This window comes from Haemorhous mexicanus, chromosome 1 (genome assembly GCF_027477595.1).
Source record: "Haemorhous mexicanus isolate bHaeMex1 chromosome 1, bHaeMex1.pri, whole genome shotgun sequence".
In the NCBI taxonomy this organism is placed as follows: Eukaryota; Metazoa; Chordata; class Aves; order Passeriformes; family Fringillidae; genus Haemorhous; species Haemorhous mexicanus.
In genome coordinates, this window is record NC_082341.1 from 116,323,200 (window position 1) to 116,350,073 (window position 26,874).

General features: G+C 40.1%; 1 protein-coding gene across 9 annotated transcripts in view; it reads left to right on the forward strand.

Annotated features, from left to right (window-relative positions):
* SPIDR (scaffold protein involved in DNA repair) overlaps positions 1 to 26,874 on the forward strand; it is a 196,027-nt gene that overhangs the window by 70,583 nt on the left and 98,570 nt on the right. For all 9 annotated transcript variants that reach the window (XR_009488378.1, XM_059860323.1, XM_059860305.1 and 6 more), the window contains one exon: positions 4,116 to 4,335. Coding sequence is in view for 8 of the 9 variants with exons in the window: in XM_059860323.1 (XP_059716306.1) it covers positions 4,116 to 4,335 (220 nt within the window). In the remaining variant the exon portion in view is untranslated. The remainder of the gene's footprint in view (positions 1 to 4,115; positions 4,336 to 26,874) is intronic.

Below are 26,874 nucleotides of genomic sequence, written 5' to 3' on the forward strand. Positions count from 1 at the left end.
AGCTCCTAATTGGTACCTGATTTTTCTTGTACACTGTCCTTTCTGTGACCAATATGTTGATTCAGTAGCAGCCAGGATGTTATTGCATGTCTTTGTGAAGATTTCTCTTCTTATGGAAAATTCTATGAGAAGTGAGGGAGCATTGCAAGCTTTGGTGGCTGATCCCCTCCTTTCAGTTGGTGTTCTTTAGAGGGCACATGTTGTGCATCTCAAATACCTCTGCAAAATTCATACTCTGCCAGATTTATCAGTGCCCTTCTGGCTTTCTTTGTGGCACCTTAAGCCTTGTGTATCAGTGATTGAATTACGCTTCATGCCCTGGGATGAATAAACTCTCTGGTTTTACTCATGGGGCCAGATATTTCAAATGATCCTTGATTCTGTGTCAGCGGATGTTTTTTTTGACTTTCCAGCTGGCTCTGTGAAGGCTATGGAGAGATGCTGGAAGGGGCAGCTGTCCATGTTAGGCTGTGTTCCAGGACCAGTAAGCTGCAGCAGCACTCTGTCACCGGAGCTCAGAGCACCCAGGGCTTTCCTGAGAAATGCACCTGTGTCTCACACTGGTCAGGCTGATCTGGGTTTCCATCTTTATCTCCCCCGAGCATTTCACTTTGCAGAGGCCTCTGGAACCAGATTGAATATTTGGAGAAGGTCCTTCACTGAAAGTGTGGTCAGTCATTGGAATGGGCTGCCCACAGCACCAAGCCTGTCATTTCACAGAACATTTTTTGTATGATTTAGTGTTAGGTGATCCTGTGAGAAGCAGGGAGTTGGACTTGAGGGTCCTTATGGGACCCTTTCAACTTGAGATCTTCTATGATTCTGTAAGAACTTTGTTAAGCAGTCCTGAAATTGCTGATTGCTGCTTCATGGAAGATTTCTAAATGCATCCAGGCAGCTGTATGCTCACTCTCAGCGAGTGTGAAAGTGTGTACTTGTCTTTCAGTGGGAGAATAAAGGTTACCTTGAAGTAAGTAAACTGAAGTGGCTTTGCAGTTAGCTGAATTAGCTCATTAAGTCTTTTAGACGCTAACCCTGAAGAAATCCATGAGTATTCTGGGCAGCAGAATGGGAAATGAAGAAATTTGCAGAGTAGGAATGGGCATAATTGCAGCACAGTTATTGATTGCACCTTTTAAAATGCATACAATTGTAAGGTATTCTTCCTTATTTAAGATTACTAGGTATTGCCATGAAACGTGCACATCTCTGCTTCTGAATTTCTTGAGCTTTAATTCTGCTTTGTAAATGAAAGTAAATGAATGATAACTTCAGCAAGCAAGTGGGAATTTAAGTTATCCGAGGGTGAAGGAGAATAATGCAAAACCCTAAAGTGAGCTTTTCACATGGATGAACAAACAAGTAAACTCTGGAAAGCGTAGAATTTGCAGTGATCCAGCCTGTCTCCTCACCCACAAATTTGCCCTTCAGTGTGCAGCCACATATGTTTGATTTATTTTTGATTGACATAACAATACAAGAGCCAAATGTATTTAAACCAAAGCTACATTCTGAAATTTGGTGTTTCATCATGTGCCAGCAATTCAGAGTGCTTTTCCATGTTGTTCAAGAGAACACTATCATCAGCAGTAATAACAATTTCAGAGTAATTAAACTAAACTATCTCTGTGCATCTAAATAAACAAATAGATTGTGGTTCTGCAGAATGTGCATGTGTGCCAAGTGTGAGACTTGGCTACTGGTCGAAATTGAGATGCTTTTAGTGTAGAAGCATTCCGCTTCATTTAGAATCAGCTCCCAGTGTTTCCATCAACTTTAGGCTTGCAAGAGACTCTGGTGTCATGGTAGGATATTTTTTACTCCAATGTCTTTTAGAAATTTTCATACAGATACAATTCTTGATTTGCCTAGTATTTTTAACTGTTTTACAGTCAGAAGTATTTAAAAGAAAAATATTATTAGGCTGTCATTCATTGTCTTCAACCTGCTGTATAAAATGAGTAATGTATAAGCTGCTGGCCAGTAAGAATTGTCATAAAATTCTGCAAGTAAGAAATGCTTGGTTCAGAAGTGATGAGCAGTCTCTCTCACAAGTTGTCTTAATGCTTTTTTTTAATAAGCTGTTGGTGCGTTTGAAAATTGATACTGATTTTTTTTTTGTGTGTGTGTGTGTGACTTGGTTTTTAAAGTGGATGTAAATGCAAATTGTGCTTTATGTCTAGAGGGAAGAGGTAAATGCTTAGTTACTTTAAAGGATGAGAATTTTTGTGGTTAGCAGAATTTGCTTATGCGTGCCAAATGACTTGGGGTTGACAGAGGACCACAACTGCAGCTAGTCAGGCAAAAGAGAATTCAAGTGTGAGTATTCTAAGCCCTTCCCTTCAGGCATAGAAAACTAGTCAGTTCTCACCCTTGTCAGAATTTTCACATAAGCAAATATTATCTCAGTGTAGTGAGTCTCTGCAGTGGCACTGTGATGTTCCAGCTTCCTCTGAGAAGGTGACAGCGGTGAGGAGCAGCAGCAGGCACAACCATCTCTCTTCATCAGCCAGTTTCAAAGGACTTGGCAGAAAGGGTTCATTCTCCTACTTCTCAGATCTGGAAAAGGAGGTCAAGCTGTAATGGCTTGAACAAAGTGGCTTATGTACATTTTGTGTCAGACTGTCTGGTGGAACCCTTTACAGAGCTGGAAAATACCAGTTCAGGGGAAGCAGAATGCTTTGCAGAAGCATGTTGCATGTGATGAAAAATGGGTTCGCATGAAAGTGGTTTTGAGAACAATTTAGTTTTAGATTTCCAACTTGCTTTATTTCAGTTTCAGTATGAAATTTAATAAAAACAGGGACAGAATTTTTTATTTTACTTTTGTATAATTCGACTTTATTGAATAAATTTGAAAGGTTTTAGGGCCCAGTTTCTTTGGTTTGGGTTTCTTGAGGGTTGGGTTAATTTTTTTTTTGAAGTTTCTCATAAGCTCAAACTAAAATATTTTGATTTATTTTCCAGAGGAAAAACATTCACAGTTGTGAAATGAGCCTTAAAATAAACAAACAAATAACTAGTACAGCTCTGCTGTTAAGTTCCAGTATCACGTTCACTGTTCCTCCCCTGTTTCTTCTTTGCTGTGGGAAGACAATAATTTATATCAGCTGTTTTTCTTGGGATGTTGTGTTTTTCCCAATGCAACTTGTAAATCAAAAAGGGTAGAACTGGGGCTCTGCTGCCCTTGTCCTCTGGGACCCTTTTCTGCCCCACTAAATGCTTGCAGCATTCGGCAGGGTAACAGCATTTCTCCTCTCAGTGACCAGAGTGCAGATCTGAGTAAGGCTAGGTGAGAATGAGAATAAATCTTACGTAATCTTACAGCTCAGACCAAGGTCTGTCTGAGGAGCTGCTGCCCTGTGCAGAGTGCAAAGGGACCCAGGGGTAATTTCATTTCAGTGCAAAGTTGTTTCTTGTTCAGCAGAGACGAAAGTGCTAAGAATCGATCTGTGTAGATGCTTGTATCTGTTCATGTAGCTTTAAAACAACAGAGCCTTCTGACTACCCTGACTACCCTGACTCCCTACTGATAAAATGGATGATCAGTTTTGCAATAATTATTTTTAGGCAGTGCGTCTTACGCCTTCTTTCTCCACATTTGTCCCTCAGCGTGAATCATCAGCTTTTAGATGCTTTGTATTCTTCTAATTTGGTTCCTGACAGCTGCTGCTTTGAGAAAGGTCAAGGAGGGCCAATACAACTTCACTTTTAACACAGTGTTTGATTATTCTGTTTTTAAATAAATAATTTTTTTTGCAGTATGTAATAAAAAAGACTGAACAAAGTTGATGAGTTGCAAGATTTAAAAGTTCAGGTGTGGTAGGAGAGGGTTTCTTGTAGGGAGTTTGTGAATTCATTGATATTTGGAAGAAGTGCAGGTGAGATTTTTTTTTCCTTAGAATTAATAGTATCTGTAGAGAAAACAAAAATTACTGCAAAAGCTTAACGTAGGTCTTTTGATAAGGCTGTGTATTCTACTCATACGTGGATTTATCACGGTCAGACAGATGTGCAGAGCACAGAGGGATACACATCTTTAGAGTGCCAGAACTTCTTTCTTTCACCTCATCCAGACTTTGCATTTTTATTTTTCATTTTTGCTTTCTTTCCAGATAAATCCGGTGTTTTAATTGTGAGGATCTTAGAAATATTTGAGGAGTGCACGATACAAGTTGCCATCTGCCAGCAGCTGGAACAGTCTCCTGCTACACTTTCACCCGAGGATGCTGTCATCAATGCAGAGGAACCAATACTCAAAGTGCTCTTCACAAGAGAGACAGCAGCTCACCTGAAGAGCAGACCACAGGATGTCATCCACATCTATCCCCCATGGTGAGTAAGGAGAAGGGGCCACACTTGCTGTAGCACTGCACAACAGAGGGGAGTCGGTAGTGTGCTGGCTGCGCTGCTGTAGGAAAAACCTTGGGGGTAACGGGAGAACAGGGCATTCTTGTGGTCATCTGTCTCTGGCAGCTTGAGAGACTTTGACAGATACCTTCAAGACAGCTCAGATAACAACTAAATGTATATCATGATGCCTCTAGTGTTGCTCAGGGCTTCAGTTGTGTTTTCACTTAATATTTTCATGTTTAGAGCAGTAGGAAGGCCTGAGCAATGTCTTATCAATGATAAGGCCAATAAAGTGCATACTTTCTGGTAGCAAAGTACTTCAGGAATGCTCATCTGTTGTTGGGAGCATGGGTATAATATTTCAGTGGAAAAGTCTCTATTAACTGTATAGCATTCAGTCTTCAGTTCCCTGAGTTCCTCTTCAGCACAACCCTTTCTGGAATTCTTCAAAATGTTTGGTCTACGCTTGTGGTTATTTTCTGAGTTAGACTATTTACCTGAATTTTAAGGGGTAGCAAAAATTAATGAGATTTCTAGTAAAGCTGCTGGTTGGTAGTGGCTGTAGGCTGGAAGGACTACTCTTCATAAAAATTTAGGGGAACTCTGAAGTGGGAACATTACTTCTCTCTTCACTGCCCTCCACCCCAAATTATAAAAGAGGAAGTACTTTTCTTATGTATTTCAGTTTTCATTACCTGAGTTTTAGCCTCCAGCTGTCTCTCGTATCCTTTTGCAAAATACTTTTTCCTGTTTTGCAAAGGTCTGTATTTGGTTTTTGTCTTCATTGATAGCTGCAAATCTTTTCTGAGTTCCCCAATTTATAATCTTTTGCTTCTGAAATGTTTTTAACTCTTTTTGGATGCAATTCAAAATCTAAGGGAAGATATTTTATTGAGGGTTTTTTATGGCTACAGATACAACTATTGATAGTTTAGATGTAAATAGATCGGTAGCAAAGGGAAAATGAAGTTCAATATTAATTAAGTCCTAGTCTGATATGATTCTGATTCACTGCCTTCTTTTGTTCTCATTTATCTTTTCCTTCACAAGCTTTTTTTCATGCTTTACATTTGGTTTTGTTTTCCTGTTTTCTTCTTGTTTCTCTCTCCTACAAACTTAGTTCCGTTTTTCTCTTCAGGTTTCCTCTGTCATTTTTAAACCATGAGGTTTTGCATTTATGCAGCTGTATCCTTCTGTGTAGACCTTAGCCTACATGAATATTTTTTAACCAGAAAAATTGTTTTAAGTAGGGTGTGATTCAACTTTTCTCTTTGTTTCCTTTTTTCTTCTCCTGACCTGTTACTGTAGAATGCTTAGCACATGTAAGTCTCGGACTGCTGCAGCTTGTTTCATGTCTGCTCTGGGAAGATGTAAATCTGCAATGATCTGATCCTTTCCAGACTACAGACATCTGCAACTGTGATAGTCTACTCTTCTCATTTGTTTAGATTTTAAGACATTCTGGACAAAAAGCTCATTCCTGTATGCATTAAACTGAGACTTCTTTAGGAAGCTTCATAGCTAGCTGTCTTCCTAGAAACTCTGCCTTTTATTTGCTTTTTTATATATATATATATTTAGTAGGATGTGCTTTTCATGTAGGAAAAAGGTTATTTCATGAAACCATAGTGTTTGGACAAGAGGATACATCTGCATTGTCACTGTTGCTTTCCTTACCTATACGTCTCTCAAGGCACTTCATAAATACATCGGTTAATTGCAGCAAAGCTGCATTAAACCTCATCTCTAGTCCTATTTTCTATCTTTTTGAAATTATCTTAATGTCAGTTGTCCCTTTGTTTACTCAACCAACTTCAAAAAAAGTTGGGCTGGATACTGTTAAAATACTGGAGGCAGGGAGGGGAGAGAATGAGGGATGTTTTTGTTTTAGATTATAATTTGGCACTTTTAGTTTACATTAATTGGAAATTGGACTTGTATACTTAGTGGAAGTTTCCTCTATCACAGTTCCAAGCTTCTATTCTCTTAAACTCTTACTTTAGAACTCTGAATGCTGAAATCTTGTTACTCTGCATTGAATTTGTACTTCTGTTAAAAACAAATGCTGTTTCTGTTAAAACGCTTGTCTGTCAATTCAAATGTGTGACTAGTAAAAAAACAAATTAACTAAATCTAATCCTGTCATGGTGAAATAAGCATTATTTATGTGTCTTATTAACATCTTATGTATCTTCTTAATATCAGTCAGAAGCAAAAGGGACCAAAAAAAAAGTAGATGCAAGGGGAGGCAATCCTTGAACTACCTGTGTGGTTTTGGGATACATAATACACTGCACATTGTTGTCGTGTATTTTGAGACAGTTGTATGGCAGGACAGAGTGGGACGAGATGGGGTGTTTTGTAAGTGGCCTGCTTCTGGTGCTGTTGTGTCCTGAGAGCAAAATTTCCCATTACCTTTAAAATAAAACTCCAGCATTACATTCCGACTTTGCTTTTTGCTCTCTGACCAGGCGACCAAATAAGATGTAGACACACAGGCTGCTGGCTCCTGGAGGTGATTATTCATGTCAAAAATTGAGCACATCATTTTGGAGCCTTTGTAAAATTAGACTTTGCTCTTGGAACTGTACTTTGTAACTGTACTGTGTGTGCTGTGAACTCAGTGCATAACTGGGTATGTGAAACATCTCCAGCAGTAGACTTGCATTAAGTACTTCAGGAAGCAGTGTTTAGAGAAGTGCTGATATGCTTGTTGGTATTTGTTCGCAGGCAGAATCCCATGAAACTTCAGCACTGCAGTATAAGCAATTTAATTTCAAAAGTAAAATATTGACAGGGGGCTGGTTGTAAGAATCTTACCACTAGACATTGCTCATGAGAACGGTCCCACTGGATTTCAGAGGGGCTTTCTGTCAGGGCAAGAATTACCAGGACTGAACCCTGATTTCTTTGTAACTAGATATTAATTTCTTTGGGTCCAATGTCTTAGGGTACATATTTGCAATCTTGAAAGCAGAGGATTTGATGTGAGAAGCGTCAGTTGCTTTAGGGAAAGCAACCCCAATAAACTGATAAAAGCTTTCAAACCAGTGTGTGTGGTGCAGGACAGAGCTCAGCTGCCTGACCACTGAGACATCTGACAGGAGACTGCTCTGATCTTGTGGCTATGTGGAAGTATTATTGCAGTGTTGTATCTAAATAAGGCCTATTAGCTTGGACACATCACATGAAAATGATTGTGTGTTTTGGGCTGGAGCTGGTTTCTGTCTGGCCAGCCGGGAACAAAACAGGCAAAAGAACTCAGCCCTGCCTGCCCCTGCCTGTGTAGGCTTGCCTTTGGTTTTCTTTGCAGTACCTGAGCAACTTCTTGGATTGAGATTTTAAATGAACACCTCATAATTTTTCACAAACTAAATCTGAATCATTAAGTGTTTTTAACACCTGGAAAAGAAAAAAGTTTATTCCTGAGTTTAATTAAATTGATTTCTAAGTCTTTATTCACTTTGCAGAAATACATATCCAACAAAAAGTAAAGATTGCCTGCAAAGACACAAGAGAGTGGAAACAAAGGCTTCCACTCTTCCACTGGTGGTGATTTTATGGCTTCAACGTACCTGGGGTTTTTTTCTGTTTGTTTCATTTTAAAAATTATAGAAATAATTTACCATACCTGACAGAAAGTAATGAGAGTTGGTATTTTTAGAGATTCCAGGATTCATTTGACTGCTGACAATGCAAGGCTTGGGGAGAGACTGTTTGCCTTAGATACTCCTGTCTTCTGCTCATAGATATGCCTACTAGTTAATATTCAAGATAAACTGACCTGAAGAAAATGATGCTGATAGAATTATTTCCCTTGCCAGTAAGTTTAACAACTTTGAAATGTTTTTCATGTATTTCTGAAGTAAAACTACTCAAAGTATGTGATATTAATAGAGTTCTTGGCAATAGCAGTATAAACCACAGATCACGTTTGATTTGGACAGGCTCAGAGGTTGAGCCATACCTATTGAATGTGAATATCTGGTATGAAGCCTCTAGTTCAGGAGGTTCATGTGGTGCTAGTTACTGGGGGCAGGGGCAGTATGAAGGGGACATAACCACTCTGTTCTGTTCTTACACTGCCTGAAAACACTGCAGAAAACAAGATCCTTGGCTGGATAGCCGTTATTCCCCATGCAGCTTCTCTGAGACAGTTTATTTTAGGAACTTGGTATGGCAAGTACATAAAACACTTAAATCTGTGACATCAACAAGCAACTTCAAAGTTGTTCTTTAGTTTCTCTTAACCTGTGAAACCACGGGGAGTCATAATTACTCAACTTTGAGTGTTCCAGTGCCTGGAGAAAGTGTTTAATGTGGACTTCACATTTCTGTTTGCATAACGCTAAATTCAGTCTCTCCTCAGTGAAGAAGTTTTAAAAGACTTTGAATTATTTACTGCCAAGAAGAACGACTCATACAAAACATTGCTACAGATCAGCTGATGTACAGGGATGAAATCTTGTATCTTAAGTCCTTTAATGTAGGCCAGTGGTGGAAGTTGCTGTAGAAATGTGCAGGCAAACTCTGAAGAAATTTATGTACAAGAAGCAATCTAGCTTTGTGGATCCAGGTAGTATTCTACTTTAGTATTATCCTGGGCATGCTGCAGGCTGTGTTGTTGACTCAACAGCAGCATTTATGATAAATTAGTATGTTACTGTGATTTTTGCATTGCCTTGCCTAACACTGTCTTAGGTCATCTGGGTGAGAAACAACAGAGCAACACAGGGAGCTAACATGAAATAGGCATTTAGCATGGCTCATGTTAAAGAACATTTGGCTTCCATTTGATGAATTTTTTTTTTTTAAATCACTGTTGCTCTCCTCAAGCAAGGGAAGCATTTAAGAACATTTACAGAGTACCTATCACCAGAAAGTTTGTGTGAAAGCGGGATCTAGGCTTCACATGTTAATGAAGTGCAGAAATGATCTCCTCCTGCTGCTCTGCAAAGAAAGCATCTCTATCCTTCTAAATTTTCTCAAATTAAGGAAAGACAAGTATAGAACATCTTTCACATACATTCAGTTTCTCTGGTTATTCCACAGAGAGGCAGCTTCTTTGAATGCTTGATAGATCAGTTTTGCTCAACTGGTCAATGTTCACCATCTTCCTCTCATGAAATCTGGGCACTTAAATATAAACATATAAATATTCAAACGGATGGAAAAGGGGGAGGGGGCAGATCACCAGTCAGATCCCCCTCATTGGAAAGATGTTGGCTCTGCCTTAACATCTTCAAAGAAAGAATGCAACAATAGCAGAGTGGGAGAACCTGATAAGAGGGATGAGGCTCACTCAGAAGATAAAATTCTACAAAACTGCAGAGCTGTAAAGCCAGTGTGGGCACTATTTCTAAAGTACATATGGGAATGGCCTTGGAGCCAAAGATCAGATCATATCAACTGCTTGGAATTGCTTCTTGGAGATCATGCAGTTGTGAAAATTGAAGTTCCTTTCAGAAGCAGCTGAAGCAGCAGCAGGTCTTTTTGCAAGAATTTACTTTTTGTTTTGCTCTGATATACTCTTCCTAGTGCAATCACTTCAGAAGAGGTGTTTTGTCTTTTGAGAACAGAAATGCACATACTTTCTATGAACTGAAAGTGGTCCTTAGCAAGCTTTTAATATAATTTCTTCAGTGTTTCTTTTGCTTTGTCTTTTCTTGACAGAATAGTCCTAGAAAAGGATTTTTCTCCTTTTTTCTTAAAAAAAAAAAAAATTCTTTTGTCCATCCTCTCATGGAAAGGGAGAAAATTTTGCCTTTATAGCTGCTCAAGTATATGCTATTTGATATCTCTAGAATTGAAGAGATGAAGCAATTAATATTATATGAGTTTGTTTACTTCGCATGTAGAAAATCAAAACAGCACAATTTCTTAGTAATCTAATCAATGAATAGTGGTGTTCCTTCATAGGTGGATGACATAATTGGAAAAATGCAGAATTGCACAGCTCTGATTCCAAGAGGAGAAAAATTCATTGATGTAATTTCTGTGATCTGCCACAACCACCTGAAGCAACAGATATCTGGTATTTCGGATGTGGGCTATGTCTAATAAACACAGTAACACGATCACATTTTTACAGTGAGACAGACATGCTTATTTTTACAAGTGTGGCATAGATAGACACATTATACAAACGCCATATAGAAAATATAAGTACCCTGAAAAACAAAGATGAAAAACCTGCTCTCTCTAAAAGGGGTTTCCGTGGAGAAAAGAATGGAAACACAGGAAGACGGGAGCCTCAAGACAGTAGATATAGAGTTGTGTAGAAGATTGAAACTGGATTTTTAAACACGACTGCCTGTCTCTGGATTAATAGCTGATGGTATCTTGACACGCTGAAAAGGGGGAATTTCCACTGTATTGTACCAATGAGTGCGGGGGTTTGTTGATCCGTTTGTTTGCTTTCGGCCAAATCAGAGGGGTCAGAAGCGAGCGGTGTGTTTGCAAAGCAGCAGCTTGGTTTTCAGATCAAGGTTGAAATGCGTTGTTGCTGCCACAGAAGCCTCCATCAGGGTAGAATACCTCTGGTCTCCCTGACCAGACGTGTGTCTGAACTGGGCACATCCAGTCAGGTGTTGTTCTCCTGCCTCACACCCCCGCAGCCTGCTCCGAGCTCACCCGAAAGGAGCACTGCATGTTGCTTTCTGGAGGGAGTCTCCACCAGGATGACTTTTTCCAATATGGGCTTACAAATAAAGCAGTTGTTGAAAAGAGGAAGGGGATGTGAACTGCCTGGTTTATGCATGGGGTGTGTTTTTCTACATTTTTCCTAAATAATAGATACTGTCGAACTTAGATCCTACTGGAATAACTGCGGTGTCCAGTTAATGGGAAAAATCTGAATCACCTCACTGTGTTGCTTCCATGTTGAGGAATTAGCATGCATTTGTGTCCACAGCTTTTAGCAACAGAATAAGAAAATTGTTTTTAAACTTCCATTACGTACAGTCAGTGATGTTGTTTATGTCCGAAAAATTACTGGAAAAAAATATTCAGTGAGAATGCAAATGTCTTCTCCTAATATTCACGAAATAATCTTATCCTGAAAAATCTAATAAAGTTTTGTTTTGTTTTTTTTTTTAATGAAAAGTCTGTACTTGAAACTTTCCAGCTTTTATAAGTGAGGAAATTCCAAGCATTTTGTAGTGACAGATACTGTTAGTGGGTAGTTGTCCACTGACGTCAAAACCAGAGGATGGTGAACAGCTTTGTTCGAGTCAACGAAAAATGTACGGTCTTGGATAAACTCTGTGTTAGCAACGGAGCTATCATTGATATACGAGCAGCTTCACATGAGTTCCCATGTGTATTCAATCCAATGCTAAATTCCAGATCTTGTTTAATGAGCAACTGATGGAGCCAAGACCTGGCACTGCAGTCTGCTTTATCCAGTCATGAAGGAAAAACAAGCTAAATAAGTTCAGATGAACAAGTTCAGAATTACTGCAGGGTTATTAAAAAGTTGTGATTTGTATTCCTCTGCTAATGTTTATGACTAACAGATTTGGGACGTGTAAAACAATACTTAATTTGTAAAAAGACTGTGTGCCAAAATTCCTTCAGTAGTTTAACCACTGAAGAGCAAGTTTTGACTTTGTGAATGGGTTTCTTTGAATGTTTAAGATTATCAGTAATCAGCTAGTCTCTTTTTTTTAAATTTACATTTTGAAAAATTATGGTTTCTGCTTGTTGGATTGCTGTTCAGCACTTTCACTTCATGAAATAAAATGTATTTCCATACCTCTCTGTAGAGAGGTAGTTTTCAAGACAAGTGCCATTGTCTTTATTTATCAGGTGTGATTTGCTACTGTAATGGTAGATATGTATTTGGAGTATGATTTTTCCGTGCAGTTCTGTGTGCAGTTAGGCTGGGGCTTGAATAAGCTGGATATTTTCTGGATATACACTGGATTTTCATGCTAAGGATGCTTTTGTCCTTGGGCAATTTTGCGTGGGCAAAGAGATGGATAAAGCGTGAGTTTGCCAAATTATCCTGTGTGGTCATTCCCTACAATATCAAGGTATGCTTTGTCAGATTCCTCCTCCTGAATGTCATATTTAAGTGTAGGGAAGCAACAGTTAATTACTGTAGTCCTAGCAGAAATAGTAATTAAAGCCCCAAGTATTTCAAAAGGGGAATGTGGCTTTCAGATATTTGAAAGATTTGGAATGTTGCTACCCAAAATACAGTATTTAAAACATCTCAGCTATCCTGGGGGGCAGGAGCATGGGAGGGCAAGGGGGAGAACAAATTGTACTGTTACTTCTACCAGGCAGATTACTTCTCTTTCAGTAAAAGCTCTTGGAAAAAATACCTGTAGTTTTATGTATTTTTGGCAGAAGAATGTACTTTGGTGTATGAAAAAATTTATCTATGAAACATTCAGTGTAGCCTTTTGTGTGTTTGATGAAGTTTCTCTTCCTACCAGTCTTCCAAGTCAACATTCACTGTGCAGATTGCAATGTATTACTTCTTCCTGACTGGTAGGCTTCTTTGACAGCGTCCTGAGATGTCCTGAAAACGTAGTCCTGTAGTTACTGCCCCAGTTCAGCCTTCTGGAATACCAAGTTTCTCCAATCAGAAGTTTCAGAACAATGTTTGGAGAATTAGAAGTCCTGTACAACCACTAATTTTACCTTTGGGGATTTGTGTTTGGAAAGCCAAATCACTGATGTGGCGCCAAAAAAAAAAATATAATCATTACTTGGCAGTATGTGGGAAGGGGGGTGGTTGTGTGTATGGGGGTTTTTCGTTTGTTTAGGTGGTTTTTTTCTTTCTTTAACCTCTCTGGACTTCTGAAACATTACCTGTTTTCTCTCTTCTTGGTAAAAGAGTTAAAGAAAGAGTTAAAAATAAAGAAGCCTAGTGAACATTGTTTTTTGTTTCGATGGTTATCTTCCCTTTTTCAAAGTCTTGGGTTTTTGTTTTTTGGTTTTGTTTTTTTTTTTTTTGGAAGCAGCACATGTTTGCTGTTGAGCAGATCACGATAGTGGACTTTTGCATGGTCTTCCTGGCAGTCATTGTCCATAGTCAGTCCAAGGTCCATGGCTGTCACGAAAAACAGGACTGCATGTCCACTGCATGACTCTGCTGTTAGTGCAAACCCAAGCATGTCTGTTAGTGCAAACCCAAGTCTGTCAGCATCTCCAGCTAATCTCTTGTAATGTGAACTGAGGCTATGAAGAAATATCCTGAGGTACTCTGAGGTATTGTTGGGACAGACATTGAGGATCATAACTACTCCCAAAAAAAACCTGGCAGAATATGCTGCATGCGCACACTGAAAGCACTGAACTTGAGAACACTTAAGATTCAGTATAAAACCATAAATTACATTGATTTTATTTGTGTTTTTATCTGTCTTCCCAGCATGGCACAGCATGTCTGTCTTTTGTGTTTCCCAAAACCAAATTTCTCCTCCAAGCAGAGGTTCATTTTTGAGAAACGTGGGCAATGCAACTATGTGAGATTTGTACATTGCATTTGTGCCTTTCTGCTTGTCTTCTGGTTCACTGGGCTTGTCATAAATATTAATTTTATAGGGCTGGTAGTTTTTTATGCATTGTGAATGTACAGATTGAGGAAGAGATAAATTTTATTGATATGAGCTGTCACTGGATTTCACAGGGTTTATATGCTTAAAGGAGCTCAGATTTAGAGTATATATGTATAATAATCATTCTTCAAATTATTTTTGAAGACATTTGAGTGAAAATACATTTTATACAATATAGAATTTTTCTTTATTATATTCCCAAAAGTTTCTTACCTTGAATCTCTCACACAAAACAAAATAAGTTGCCCAGTATTTTCTTTGTCTTTTTGCAGCCTCCTGTGGTTTACAGTTTTAGAAGTTCTGCATGAGGTGGTTGTCTAATTTTGCTGGGAGACATTTGACCCTAGGAGTTTGCTTTTGAATCTTGCTGTATAGCAGGAACCTATTTTCTAGCTATACTCAAAAGCAAACCCATTTTAAAAACAAACTTCAACATGATCAGCTTCTAGAATAGTTGGCCTAAGTCTTGAGAAGTGCCTTTGGTTGTAGGTCACTGCAGATACGACTGCAATTTCTTGATTTTTGAGGACTGATGGTTACCAAGGAAGAAATGGAATCCTATTAGGTTTAATGGTTACCCTGAAACTGCCCTAACACAGCTAGAGGAGAAAACAAGGGGGAGAAGTTATTTCCACAACCCAAATATAAATTCCACCATTTTTGGAGGTGGGGGGGGGACAACTTTTATGTCTATTTATATTTAGATTAGACTGCATTTGAAAGTATTCTTTTCCTGTGTGTTCCAGTTAATTGGTTGGGATTCTTTACCTTTGATCATGAATCTTGTTCTTTGGCAAAGCCTTACATATTGAAGACTGCCTTCCTAGAAGACCTCTGAGATTTGGAAATACATATAATCTTGCATGTAAAGCTCTTCTCTACTTATTAAACTCTGAACACCCATTTTCTAAATTAATATAGGTATTGCTTGGGTTGACATGTTGATTTTTTTGAGGCTTTTCTTGGAAAGTACTTTCTTATCACACATTAACAGCTCCATTGGTGTATTTTGGCCATGTTCAAGTAAGCCATTTTCCATTCAGAATGTGCACTAAATGTATTGGTTAATATATTTGATTTGTTATTAGCTGCATTTTAACTGCTGTATTAATGCTACTGTTTTATTAACTCTACATGAACTGTGGATGATTTGGAGGAAAATACTTCCCTGCAAGCTAGCAAGACAAAATACAGCCTTTTAACGTATGACCTCATTGGCTGCTCAAGCTTATATAAAATGCATATATTGACCTTTTAAGTATGTAGAAGCCAGGGTAGCTAGTACATGTGTTTTGTTGCCCCTTTCACTGACACTGGGCACGACGGCAGTCCAGTGCCGGAGGGCTGGAGCCTGGAATGAGATGCCCTCAGGTCCGGGCATGGAGACAGCGACATTTGCCTCCCTTTAACTTCTGCTTTGACTTTCCCCAGCTTCCTCAGCTGTTTTGGAAGTGACACGAGCAGTCACGCTGGCGCTGCATTCATAGCATATACTGTACTTGTGGTGCAGAACGCGCTCCCTTTGTCGCGTTTCCCATCCGTGTGCGCTCGGCTGGACCACGCCAGTTCTGGGGGCTGTGCTGCGCTCTCCATCGATTCAGTCGCAGGCTTCGAAAATAAACTATTCTGAGTTATCAGGGTGGTTACAAAGGGCAGTGGTGGGAAAGCACCTTCCTGAACAGCATCGCCGCGGCGCTTCCCGGGGCGGTGGGACGCTGCCCGAGCCCCTCATGCCGCAGGACCGTGCCCTTCCCGGCGGCTGCGGAAGGTGGCAATGTTGTCAGCAGGAGCCCAGGAAAAGCTGATCTCACCGAGACAGCGGCAGCGCGTATTTGTCCACAGCTTTCTCTGGCGTCAAAGCTCCACTTCCGTGAAATAGGAGCCTGCAGCAGGGATGTTTGCTCGGGTTTGTGCGCCATCGCCTCTGCACAACTTGTAATAACTCGGTGCGCTCTCCGTGCTGGATGTGGGGATGCGCTGGAGGCAGGCGTCGCGCTGCTCGCACAGCTTTGTTGCCCTCAAGGCTTCTCCGTGCTGGCCGCCTCTGAACTTGCAGAACGACATCCATCCTCCACCCGGGAGAGCGAAACTGAGCTCTTTAAGTGAAGTTTCATTTCTGCAAAACACTTGTAAATGTTTCTGAAACGCGGTGTCGTTTTCTGCCCACTCCCCCGGGATGTTTACAAACTTTGCTTTGAAATGAGCTTACCGGGGGAGAAACAGAGAACTTCTCTGCATATCTCAGTCACCTCCTGGCTGTGACAGGCTTTTAACCTGTTGAAAGTCTAACAGACCTGTTCCAGGCTTTGGTGGGGATTCTCTCTTCTCTTCTCTTTTCTTCTCTTCTCTTCTCTTCTCTTCTCTTCTCTTCTCTTCTCTTCTCTTCTCTTCTCTTCTCTTCTCTTCTCTTCTCTTCTCTTCTCTTCTCTCCCTTCTCCCTTCTCCCTTCTCCCTTCTCCCTTCTCCCTTCTCCCTTCTCCCTTCTCCCTTCTCCCTTCTCCCTTCTCCCTTCTCCCTTCTCCCTTCTCCCTTCTCCCTTCTCCCTTCTCCCTTCTCCCTTCTCCCTTCTCCCTTCTCCCTTCTCCCTTCTCCCTTCTTCTCTTCTCTTCTCTTCTCTTCTCTTCTCTTCTCTTCTCTTCTCTTCTCTTCTCTTCTCTTCTCTTCTCTTCTCTTCTCTTCTCTTCTCTTCTCTCTGTGAATCTCTTTGACTTCTTCATATTATTCCCTCAAAGACTTTTGTGTCTTGTGATTTTTAACATTTTTCCTGTCTAATGCTGATTCTTGACACTTGAGGGAAAGTATGAGAAAGTTCTTGGTTTATGTTTTCCCATTCCTTTCCTCTTGACTGTCTTGATGCTGCACTGGTAAATAGAGCATTGATTTTAAATTATCATGGAACCTTCAACATATTTAATTACTGAGTTCACCTCTCATTCTGTGTTCCTTACCTTCCTTTCTGACAAGATGTAATAGATTTAAACCATTTAGGAGGTCAAATGGGGGGGGGGGAAATTAAATATTCTTTACGGTAAGCAGGGAGCAGATAGGATGATATTATGTTGTATTTCCCCACCTTTCTACTTAGCTTTATTTGCAACACACATGACAATTTTTCTTGGACTTAGAGTCTAGTTACTTGTTTTTCATAAGACATGAAAGCAGAGCTAAGGTAACTAATGTTGTACAACTTCCGAGATGGTGAAGTTTTGTGTGTGTGTGTGTGTGTGTGTATATGTGTATCTCCTTCCTGACTCATGTATTGGACATGATACTCCTGCATTAAATAGACTCTGAAGTTTCTAGAATTTCTTTGGTCTCTGTTAAGCAAAGATAGTTTGCTGGGTACCAAAATCTGTTGCTATATGGATACTTTGCCTACCACCACTCCTCATTGTATTGTACAAATGGCCCAGCAGTTGTCCAGGAGAACCATGGGTAATGACTCCTCAGTTGTGATGTAAAGGAAGACTTTCAGAAACTAGTTGGGATTTTGAGCAGAAACTGTCCAGCAGAAATTGCTATATTCTGTCTCTCCAAATCAAATGACAAGCCAGCAAAAGCTTTTGGTTATGCTGTGCTATGTGGGAGAATTTTGCGTTTCAAAATTGAAACTGGAAAAAATAATCTCCAACTCCATACAGGAGAATTTAAGATGTGGTGGGTTGTTAGCGCTATAATTTTTGTAATTATTTCTTTTTGTAGTAATAGTCTTATTACTTTAAGAAGAAAGTGAAATATTTCACCTTGGGACTTTCCTTAAACACTGCTGAGTAATGCAGCTCACACTGTTGCAATAATAATTTGGCTGAGGAAAAGGCTTCGTGATCGTAAAATTTTCATGTTAAAAGAAGTAGATGCTACATACAATATAAAGCATGGAAATAAACACATTTAGAATTTTGTTTTATCTTTTCAAACCAACGGAAAAGAAAATACTTCCCTGTGATTTCAGAGTGTTATTAACAACGCTGTTAGGAGCTATTAGGAGCCTAAAATCATAAACAGCTTAGTAACAAAATTATATTAATAAACATAACATCAAAATTACTCTACAAAGTTATGTACATATGGTTCCATTTTATACAACAAAAGAAGTTTTCTGAAGTGCATTTGTCTAAAGCAAAGGTTTTAATGGGACAGTGTAGTGATTTGAACTCATCTCTACTTATCATTTTTTTGAATGTAAATATGAATGCCAAGACAATTAACTGAGTAATTTACCCAGGCAGACAGAGCTGAAGTTCTGTAGGTAGGCCCTGCTTTAAGGGCAGGTTGGGTGCTGTCTCCTGCTCAAGTGCATATCGACCTTCAAAGTGTCTCAGCGCTAGGGATAGTTCACCCTCAGGAAGTTTAGTTTAGATAGGCATCTGAATTTTTTTTGGGTACCGAAATCTGGAATGCAGCAGCAAAATCTGATGAGCACGGGCTCCCATATCTGAGTCAGCAACAGGGCTGGATCCACTCCTGGTGTTCAGCACTTCCACTGCCAGGCCCAGCCAGAAGCAGAAAACAGAGATGCGTGAGAAGAAAAACCAGGGAGAAGAGCAGGGAGTGTACCTCAAAAAAGTATGAGCAGGCTTCAAAACAGAGTTTGTGTAGGTTATGTGTGAAGGTGAGGAGCTGTGAAGAAACTCACGCCTTCTCCCAGTGTGGCCTTCCAAAACCTCAGGGCGAGTTTGGTTCTCAGGAGGCTTTTGGCTTAGCCCTCTGTAGGCAGGGCTGTGCATCTTTAGCACCTGGAGTCTGGGCTTTTTCACTTGCCAGATGTAGAAGTGAACCTGTGAAATTAAAGGTTTTTTCCCCCTGCTTCTGATGCTTTGCAGTTAGCAGTATTGCAGGTGTCACACTCATATCAATTGAAATTTTAGACTTGGAGTAAAAACTGTAACTCGAATGGATAGTTCTTGCTTGCGATCTAAGCAAGAAAGATATGGAAAAGTAACCAGGAAAAGAGAGCTGATGTATTTTTCTTAGTGATATCTGGGTATCACTCAATTTTCTCATCTTTTTTCCTCTCTGCCCATTGTTTTCTAAACCTTGTTACTCATTAATTAAGCCCTTTACTGTAATTTAAAGAGAGTAAACTCAAGTCAACTGCTGTAGTTGTGCCGCAGCAAATATCTGTCACTTTATGTAGGTTTTTTGCTGAAAACAAATCTTTAAAGTATTTGTAGTCTTCTGAGGCTGAATTTCCAATCTAGTGTCCATTTCATCTGCTGAGATCAGAGCACTTGCCAGATTTTGACAGGAGAAAGTTGGCCATGACTGAATGGCAGTGCATGCCTGGAACATGGCTTGTCAATCACAGGTTCCTGAAGCAGCCTCCTGAAAACACACCTGAAGCTTAATTCTGTGTACCATGCATAGAAGGAAGTTCTTGCTGTGACTTCATTCATGCTTTTGGCATCCCAATGTTATTTCTGGTGATAAAAGAATAATAGAATGAATAAGCAGCTGCAACACAAGAGAAGAGAGTGAATTTAATCTTTAGGGAAGGTGAGAACACACCCCAGTTCTCATCACTTCTGTGTGCCGTGCCTGTTCTAATCTCCATCCAAACTTCAATAACAGGGATTAAATTGTCAATCATTTTTAAAAGTTCATCTTTCAGAAATTTTAAAGTCTACTTTTCAGAAGTGACCTGGTATTGATTTGCATGTATTTACATTTTGGTAAGATGAAATGTTAAAAAAAAATTGGAAGAAAAAAAAGGAAAATTTAAAATCCCTAATATTTACCTCAAAAAACCACTGTGTACATCTAGCTTTACATATAACATAAAAACCCCAAATAAAATAAAATAGAAATAAAAAATAGAAAATGGAGAAAAATGTCAAGCACTATAAAGTGTATAGTATTCTTCACTGCTGGTTACAGGCCACCTTAGCTTGGCCTAATTTCAGAAGGTACTAAGGACATATTTCATTTTCATTGCTATTAAGCTCAAGAAATTGACTGGTTCTACTGAGCCACTACTTTTTTTTAGGTAATATAATATTTTTGTTACATTTCTTCTTACTTCTGTTTCTTAGTGATAGAAATATCCTGTACTTTTTTCTCATTTTGTTGCAAGATACAAAAAAAGGGTGTTATTTCTAATAGTCATGAATACTGATGGCTTGCTGTTGACATCAGTGAACTTCTGTTAAAATTTTTAGGTGTATATATTCAAATATAGATCAACTGGTTTTTTCAGCTGGCTGATGATTTTTCAGGGACCTATTAAGTTTTATGAAATAAAATTAATGAGTGTCATTGTCAACTTCCTGAACAAAACCAGTTTGTCACTGGAATACTCATGACCTCTGGAGAAGAGCACGAAAAAGGTGGTTTTGGGTTTTCTAGCTGGTCAGATGTGGCCAGCTGGTATAGCAAAGGCAAGAACACTTGGAGGGTGTTCTTACCAGGAAAGCAGTGTGTTTACTTAGCCTGTGGTTCTTCAGAGAGCAGGTTTCCCTAAAAAAGTAGTAGGTGGCCTGAGGTTGGTCAGAGGGCAGACACTTGCTTGACCTTTCGGTAACAAGTCCTTACGCTAGAAGAAAACCCAAACATATTTTTATTTCTTAAATTGCCACAAAGGGAGGGAGAAGCTGAGGAACTGGGACTGAGAGATGGCCTGCAGGTTTTGGACTCATCTTCATGTGTAGAACTGCAGCTGCACAGACAGTATAACCCTAACAGCTGATTGATTATGATTAATATTGAAAGTAATGCAACTGTTTTGCTTAGTGTTTCCAAGTCTTTATTTTTTTCATTGTGGTCAGTCAACATTGAGAAATTTGTATTTACAATGTAAATATTTGGGGGAAAGTGATATATGTGAACACTTTACTACCACCAGTCATACACCTTAGCTATTTAGGCTGAGTTTTGGCTTCCTTTGTATTTCCTGAAAAATTATGATTAAACTAACATCTACACATTAGGGTTTTGTTGGTTTTGGAGCGGTGAAATGATGTATTTTACACTTCTTGTTAACAATTAGAGACATTAAATGGAAAGGTGTCTATTGAAGAGCTTTCTTTGCATCCTCTGGAAAAGAAGGTATTTCCATATGTTCCCCCACCCCATATTTCCTAGCCTACCATCCTGCTCCTTTGGCATGGTGCAATTAGGATACTCTCAGTTTTTACTCTCATGGGTCTGGCAGCAATTACAGGGTTTATATTTTAACACTGTCTTTGATACAATGATTGACTAAAACATGTGGAAATTCTTTTTTTCCAGGCAAAACATTTTATAAAAATTTTTAAAATTTATGTCCCAGAAACATCAGACTAAGTGGACTAAACGCTATTGAAAGGAGTAATACTTAACTGAAGGGCTGCAGGTCAACCTAGAATCTCTTTTGTGTAGTTTTAGCTACCAGCTAGTTCAAGAGTATAATAAAATAATGCCATTTAATAATGTATTCTCACAACTGAAATTAGAGAGGCGAAGGATTGAAATCCCACTCTGTGATGTGTTAGAGGCTGGATACTGAATGAAGAAAAAAAGGAAACTGAGAAGATCCGGGTTGGACACAGGCTGCCTGCCTTGGTATCATGTCATGTCTCTCGTGAATGTCTTAGGAGTGAAAAAACAACCCACCCTGCAGCAGCGTGTCCCTGTTTTCCTTGGCACCCTTCTGCCGCCTGCCTTCGAGTGAAGAAATCAGAAGTAAAGGGAAAGAATCGCCAAAGTCAGCGCCTAAGCTGATTTAAGCCTACCGGGGGCCTGAAGTTTATCCGAAGCACAGCCTCCTGTTTTAGGGGAAGGGGTATGGGGAGACACGGGTATGGAGCGGCTCTGGTGCAGCGTGAGCCCCATCCCAGGCTCATTCTGGCTCCGGGTTTGTGGGGACGGCAGGAAAACCCCGGGAACGGGGCACGGGCTGGCGGCGGGACCAGCCCTGCACTTTCCGGGCCCGGCCGCGGCGGGAGGAGCAGGAGGAGGAATGCTGCCGCCCTGACGTCAGGAGCTGCTCCTGGGAATGTTTTGCATTCCTCTTCCTGGCAGTGGTCAGGTGGCTTCCAGCAAGAAGGAAGGAACAGCCGCTTCCAAAAAGAGAGAGGAAAAAAAAAAAAAAAAAAAAGGGGGAGGGGGGCACTGAGAGCGCGCAGAGGAAAAGAACACTTTATAATAAAAGTATTGTGGGGGAGGCACTTTTATTAAAAGCCAGATTGGGAATTGGAACCAGATGTTCTGCATTCGAAAGCTGCACGAATGTTAAACGCGTTTATTAATGACTGTGATGGCTGAGGTATTTGGCTGTCTGCCTCGCTTTAATCTCATTGCTCCGTATTAAAAAACAGTTGAGAAAAACATTTTTTTTTTGTACCCGGCTTTAGGCAGCTTCCTTTATACAAATATTCATTAAAAAAAAAAGGCAGGATTTTTATGGGAGTATAGCAATATATATGAAAGCGAGAAACAAGCAGGGAAATGTCAACATTTTTCTTAGTTTTAACATATATGTTGTGCTGAAAATTATTTTCTAGAAATTTGATTTCCTTCTTGATTTGTGGTTGTTGGATAACATGCATGATGTAAGCTGGAGAGGTCAGAACATGCAATTATTGCTGTTCACAAAGTACTTCCTATTCCCTTAACTCTCCCTCTTTAAAGTCCCTGTCAAAGCCTGTGTTTAAAGCAAAACGAGAGTAGATACTCAGTCCGAGGTGAGTAAAGTAGGAATTGCTTTCACCACAGTCAGTGCTTGTGAAATAGCTGCTTTATCTCCTTAGATGGACCCAAGTGTGTGTTATATCTCCATTTCAAGAGCAGTGTCTCCACCTTGGCAGTGCTGCACGTTTGGGAGTACCGAGCACCAAGAGCTTCCATGGGCACTTCTGGTTTGTGTCTCAGTACGGATGAGAACTGACAGCAGCACAGCCTCTACAGGCACAGGCAGACTTGGGGTATCCCCCAGACAGGCACATATCCTCCTCCCATCCTCGGGCTCTGTTGTGTGCAGATCATAAGGTTTTTTGTGTGAAGTAAGGACTGTTGGAGGGAGAGACGGAGCTGTGCCGTGTGCATGGCAATGCCCTGAACCTGTGCCTTCTTTATCCACTTGAAAGGGGAAAGAATCTTCTTCTCTGCAAGCACCAGGCACCTGCTCTTTACCTGGTGGGTCATGGCTGTTTTGTATGAATTCAGTTCCTTGGACAGGGCACAGATCCTGTCTAGGGCTGGTGGAGCGGAGCTGCCTCTGGAGTCAGGCTGGGAGAGGCCATACCAATAAAACTGCACCAGAGAGACTTGCCCTTGTCCAGCATGACGGGTTTTTTTCCTTAATTCATCCTATATTTTCCTGTTCATTGACACTGCACGGAGTTGTATTTGGATGGAGTTACCAAGCTTATTCACAGGCAGTGTGTTTGGTGGTGTTGCAGGAAGCTGGTGGGATGGGGAACATTTGGTAGTTTTGGGGAAGTTTCCTTGAGCTTTTTTGCCTGGGTCAGGTGAGGCCCAGGAGCACCCATCCATTTCCTGGTACCGACTGAAGTGAGCAGCAGCTTCCTGCTACAGGGTGGATGCTCTGCTGAGGAATTTCCAGAAATGCTGAGAAGTGCTGACTCATAGCTTACGGCTTGTCTGGGCTGAGGGGAGGTTTTCAAATCCTTGGCTGAAGCCAGCAAAAAATGTTGCTGTAATGTACTGTTTTATTTTTAGCAAGGGGGGAGGCTGTGTTGCTTAGGATGAAATGCTTGTGAGTGGTTTCAAAATGACAGACACTTTTAATTTTTTTTTCTTTTCTATTTTTAGAACTTGGAAAACAGGTTGTTTTGCTAAAATAGAGACACTTCTCTGTTTCCCTAGTAAATGGGTTGCTGTAAAGGAGCCTTAAGGATTTCATGCAGGAAGACTTTTACCACCACTGCAGTTCAAAATGTCCTTCAGGGTAGGAAATGCTGAAGTATTTGAGACTGAAACTCAGTTGGCATTTACTTGCATATATTTTTCACTTCTGCCGAGGTGGGACTGCAGCTCCAATTGTTGGAGCTGAAATGTAGCCAGATATTTGCTGCTATTACAAGATCATTGTAAAATCTTGGTGCTTGTGTTTCGTCCTCCCTTGTTTTTAGCAATCACTTCACAAGTCATGTGCTGTGCCTTTTTGTTTTTTTCTTTCCCAACAGAAAATGCCCTATATAGTGTTTTCTGCTGACTTCTGCCAGGAACAAGATTGAGGGAGGAGCCCTTTCAGACTGTACCACCACTCAAAACACAATTTTGGTTATTAGATTGTGAGGGCAAAATTATTTTCTTCTCCCTCCTCCATTCCCAGCCCCTCCCCCAGTCAGTACATTATTTTTTTTTAACATATTCTTGGAGGTATGTATTGTTTTTCTGTTGAACGAGCAGTAGTACTTTGGGATGATCTCCAGCACAGGCACTGTCCCAGAGAGTATCATAAATGAAATACAAGTTTGTGTAAACTCTTTTGCTTCTAATTTCTAAAATTTGCTGTCAGTTCTTCTTCATTCACAGCTCTGTGCCTCTGTCTATAGAGCTGTTTGCAGCCCTTTTTTTTACACCTTGATAGAGAACTGTGATTCTACAAATGAGCTGCAGACTGCTTCTAACCACAGTGCTAATAATTTTTGAACCTCTAGCATAAAACAGAACATTTTGCAAATACGAAGGAAAAGAAAAAACAACCAAACCCACACCTCTTACAGCAAACCTGCAGTGACTGGCTTGAGAATCACTGGTGCATAGCTTCCCTGAAGTTGTTGGTGAGCAGTGTTTAACTGCTCTCCTTAGTTTTTGTCCTGGGACTGAGTGATATTACCCATCCAGCAGGGCCCTCATCTGATAACAACAGAAAGGAAAAGGATAATTCTATGCAGGAAGTACAGGAACATAGGACAAGGCTGTTTCCATGATGTGCTCATTTATTAGCTCATCACTCTGCAAAAGTCCCAGTCTTAGTAATTTTAAAGTAAATACAGTGTGTGCACGTGAGCTGCTGGTGATTTTTGTGGACAGAAAGAATTGTAGGCTGCACATCTATCACAAAATTTTGCAATCAAATCCACTAACAACTCTAACCTTGCCAGCTACATACCTCTAAGAGAAAGCTTCTTTCCTTACCCAAATCTGCCAGTTCCTTCCAAGATTTTATAGCAGCTGCATAATCTCTTTTGAGAGAGTTGTGTCCTGGCACCCGCCACTATACTGGGAAAATAATATAGGTCATACATTATTTCTAGCCACCTGTCAGTAAATTCAGGACAAGAGCCATGAACTAGCAGCCTTGCATGTGCCCCTTTTTAGATTGATGTGTCATCCGACCTGGGTGGACATGCCTCAACTGGATTGCCTGACTTCAGATAACCCGTTCTACAATCCTCAGCTGCTTGACCCTATTCTAGTTTGGATGAGGCACAGAACGTACCTTTTTGTGAAGATTCTGTCCCCAAACTTATAAAAAAAATCAATTATGCATGAATGTTGTCCAGCTTTCCAGGGAACATCTTGGTACGACATGTATCAGTGTAGTGAGAACATCTCATTTTACAGTCAGCTTTTTGAAATTGAATCTGCCCTAGTCCTTTCTAGTAATATTATGCTGCACACTCTGGTTCCTGTCTCTAATAGACATGTCCTGAAAAGAGCTTTCTGCTTGTGGCAGTGTAAGCTTGTGCTTTCTCATGTATCTTTGTCTCCTAGTGCTCCCTGTTCTTGCATAGCTTTCTGATCTCTTCACTATTTGCTGCTAATTGCACTACAGTCTTGGTAGCTGTGTGAAATCTGAAAAACTCATGTCTGTGTTTCAGTTGCCATACTACTTTTTGCTACTGTGTCATTGTCTTAAATAACTTTTAGTTTTGATCTTGCAGAATTTCTCTTGCACCCTTCTGGTAACTTTTCTTAGGGTCACCATAACAACATAATTACTTTTCTAGATTATAGTGAGTACCCAAAAAGAGCAAAAAGACAGATGAATGGTAAATCTTGAGCAGTCAGTTGCTTTATCATTATCATCACTTACGTGGTTGCATTAGCATTAATTGACTTTTGCACTGTTTGTCCATTAGTCTCTGTTGGTGTTCAGAACAATTCAGTTCAAGAAATGCACGGTGTAGTACTTTACTGTTTGCTGGGCAGGGTGGGTCATACATTGATTTCTAAATAAAGATGAGATTCCAGTGGTAAAAAATAAGACTCTCTAAAAATTAGTAGTCAGAATTTGAGAATCCTAAGCAGTGCAGTTAAGTCAATCCACTTGTTTTGGTAAAGGTTAGAGGAGCCCTTTGTAAGAAATTTTAGAGAATATGCACAGTAGACATGTATGCATATGTCTGAATATGTAAATTATAAGCTTTGAGAATGTAGACTGATACTTATAAACAGTTTGAAGCAGTGGGTAGAAATAAGTCACATTTTGTTTGAACCAGTAAATAATCCAGGGAGACAGAGGATAGAAAGAAGGAAGAGATGGTTAAGGAAAAATAGCTTGCCATTACTTTATGAGGGTCTGCAGGTCTCTCAGCCTCATCTCAACTGCTACTAAGCCTCTTCAGTCAACTTTTCCAGTTCTCCTGGTTATTACATCTTGGTTTTGAGTTTTAATCTTTTTCCAGTATTTCCTTTGATTACCATAATGATTCCATGGTGTAATCCAAATTAGAGGCTCTGTCCCAAGCTATCAGTTAAAACTTAAACTAAATCAAGGCTTGCCTCTTGCAGAGAAGCAATGATCTGCCAAATGTGATACATCCCCAGTAATCAATGTGTCAAAAAATGAGGATATGTGCAGCTGCCAAGAAGACCTGTGCCAACATTGCAGGTTGTAGGCCAAGGGCTTCATTATTAACTAATTTACATATATTCACATCAAGAGTATTGTGGGGTGTGGAGCCTCAGTGCATCCCAAAATCTGGTCATTCCTGTGCCTGCCACTGCTGTGTACTGCAAACAGCATAGTTTGGTGATTTCCTTCTTGCGCCATTGATTC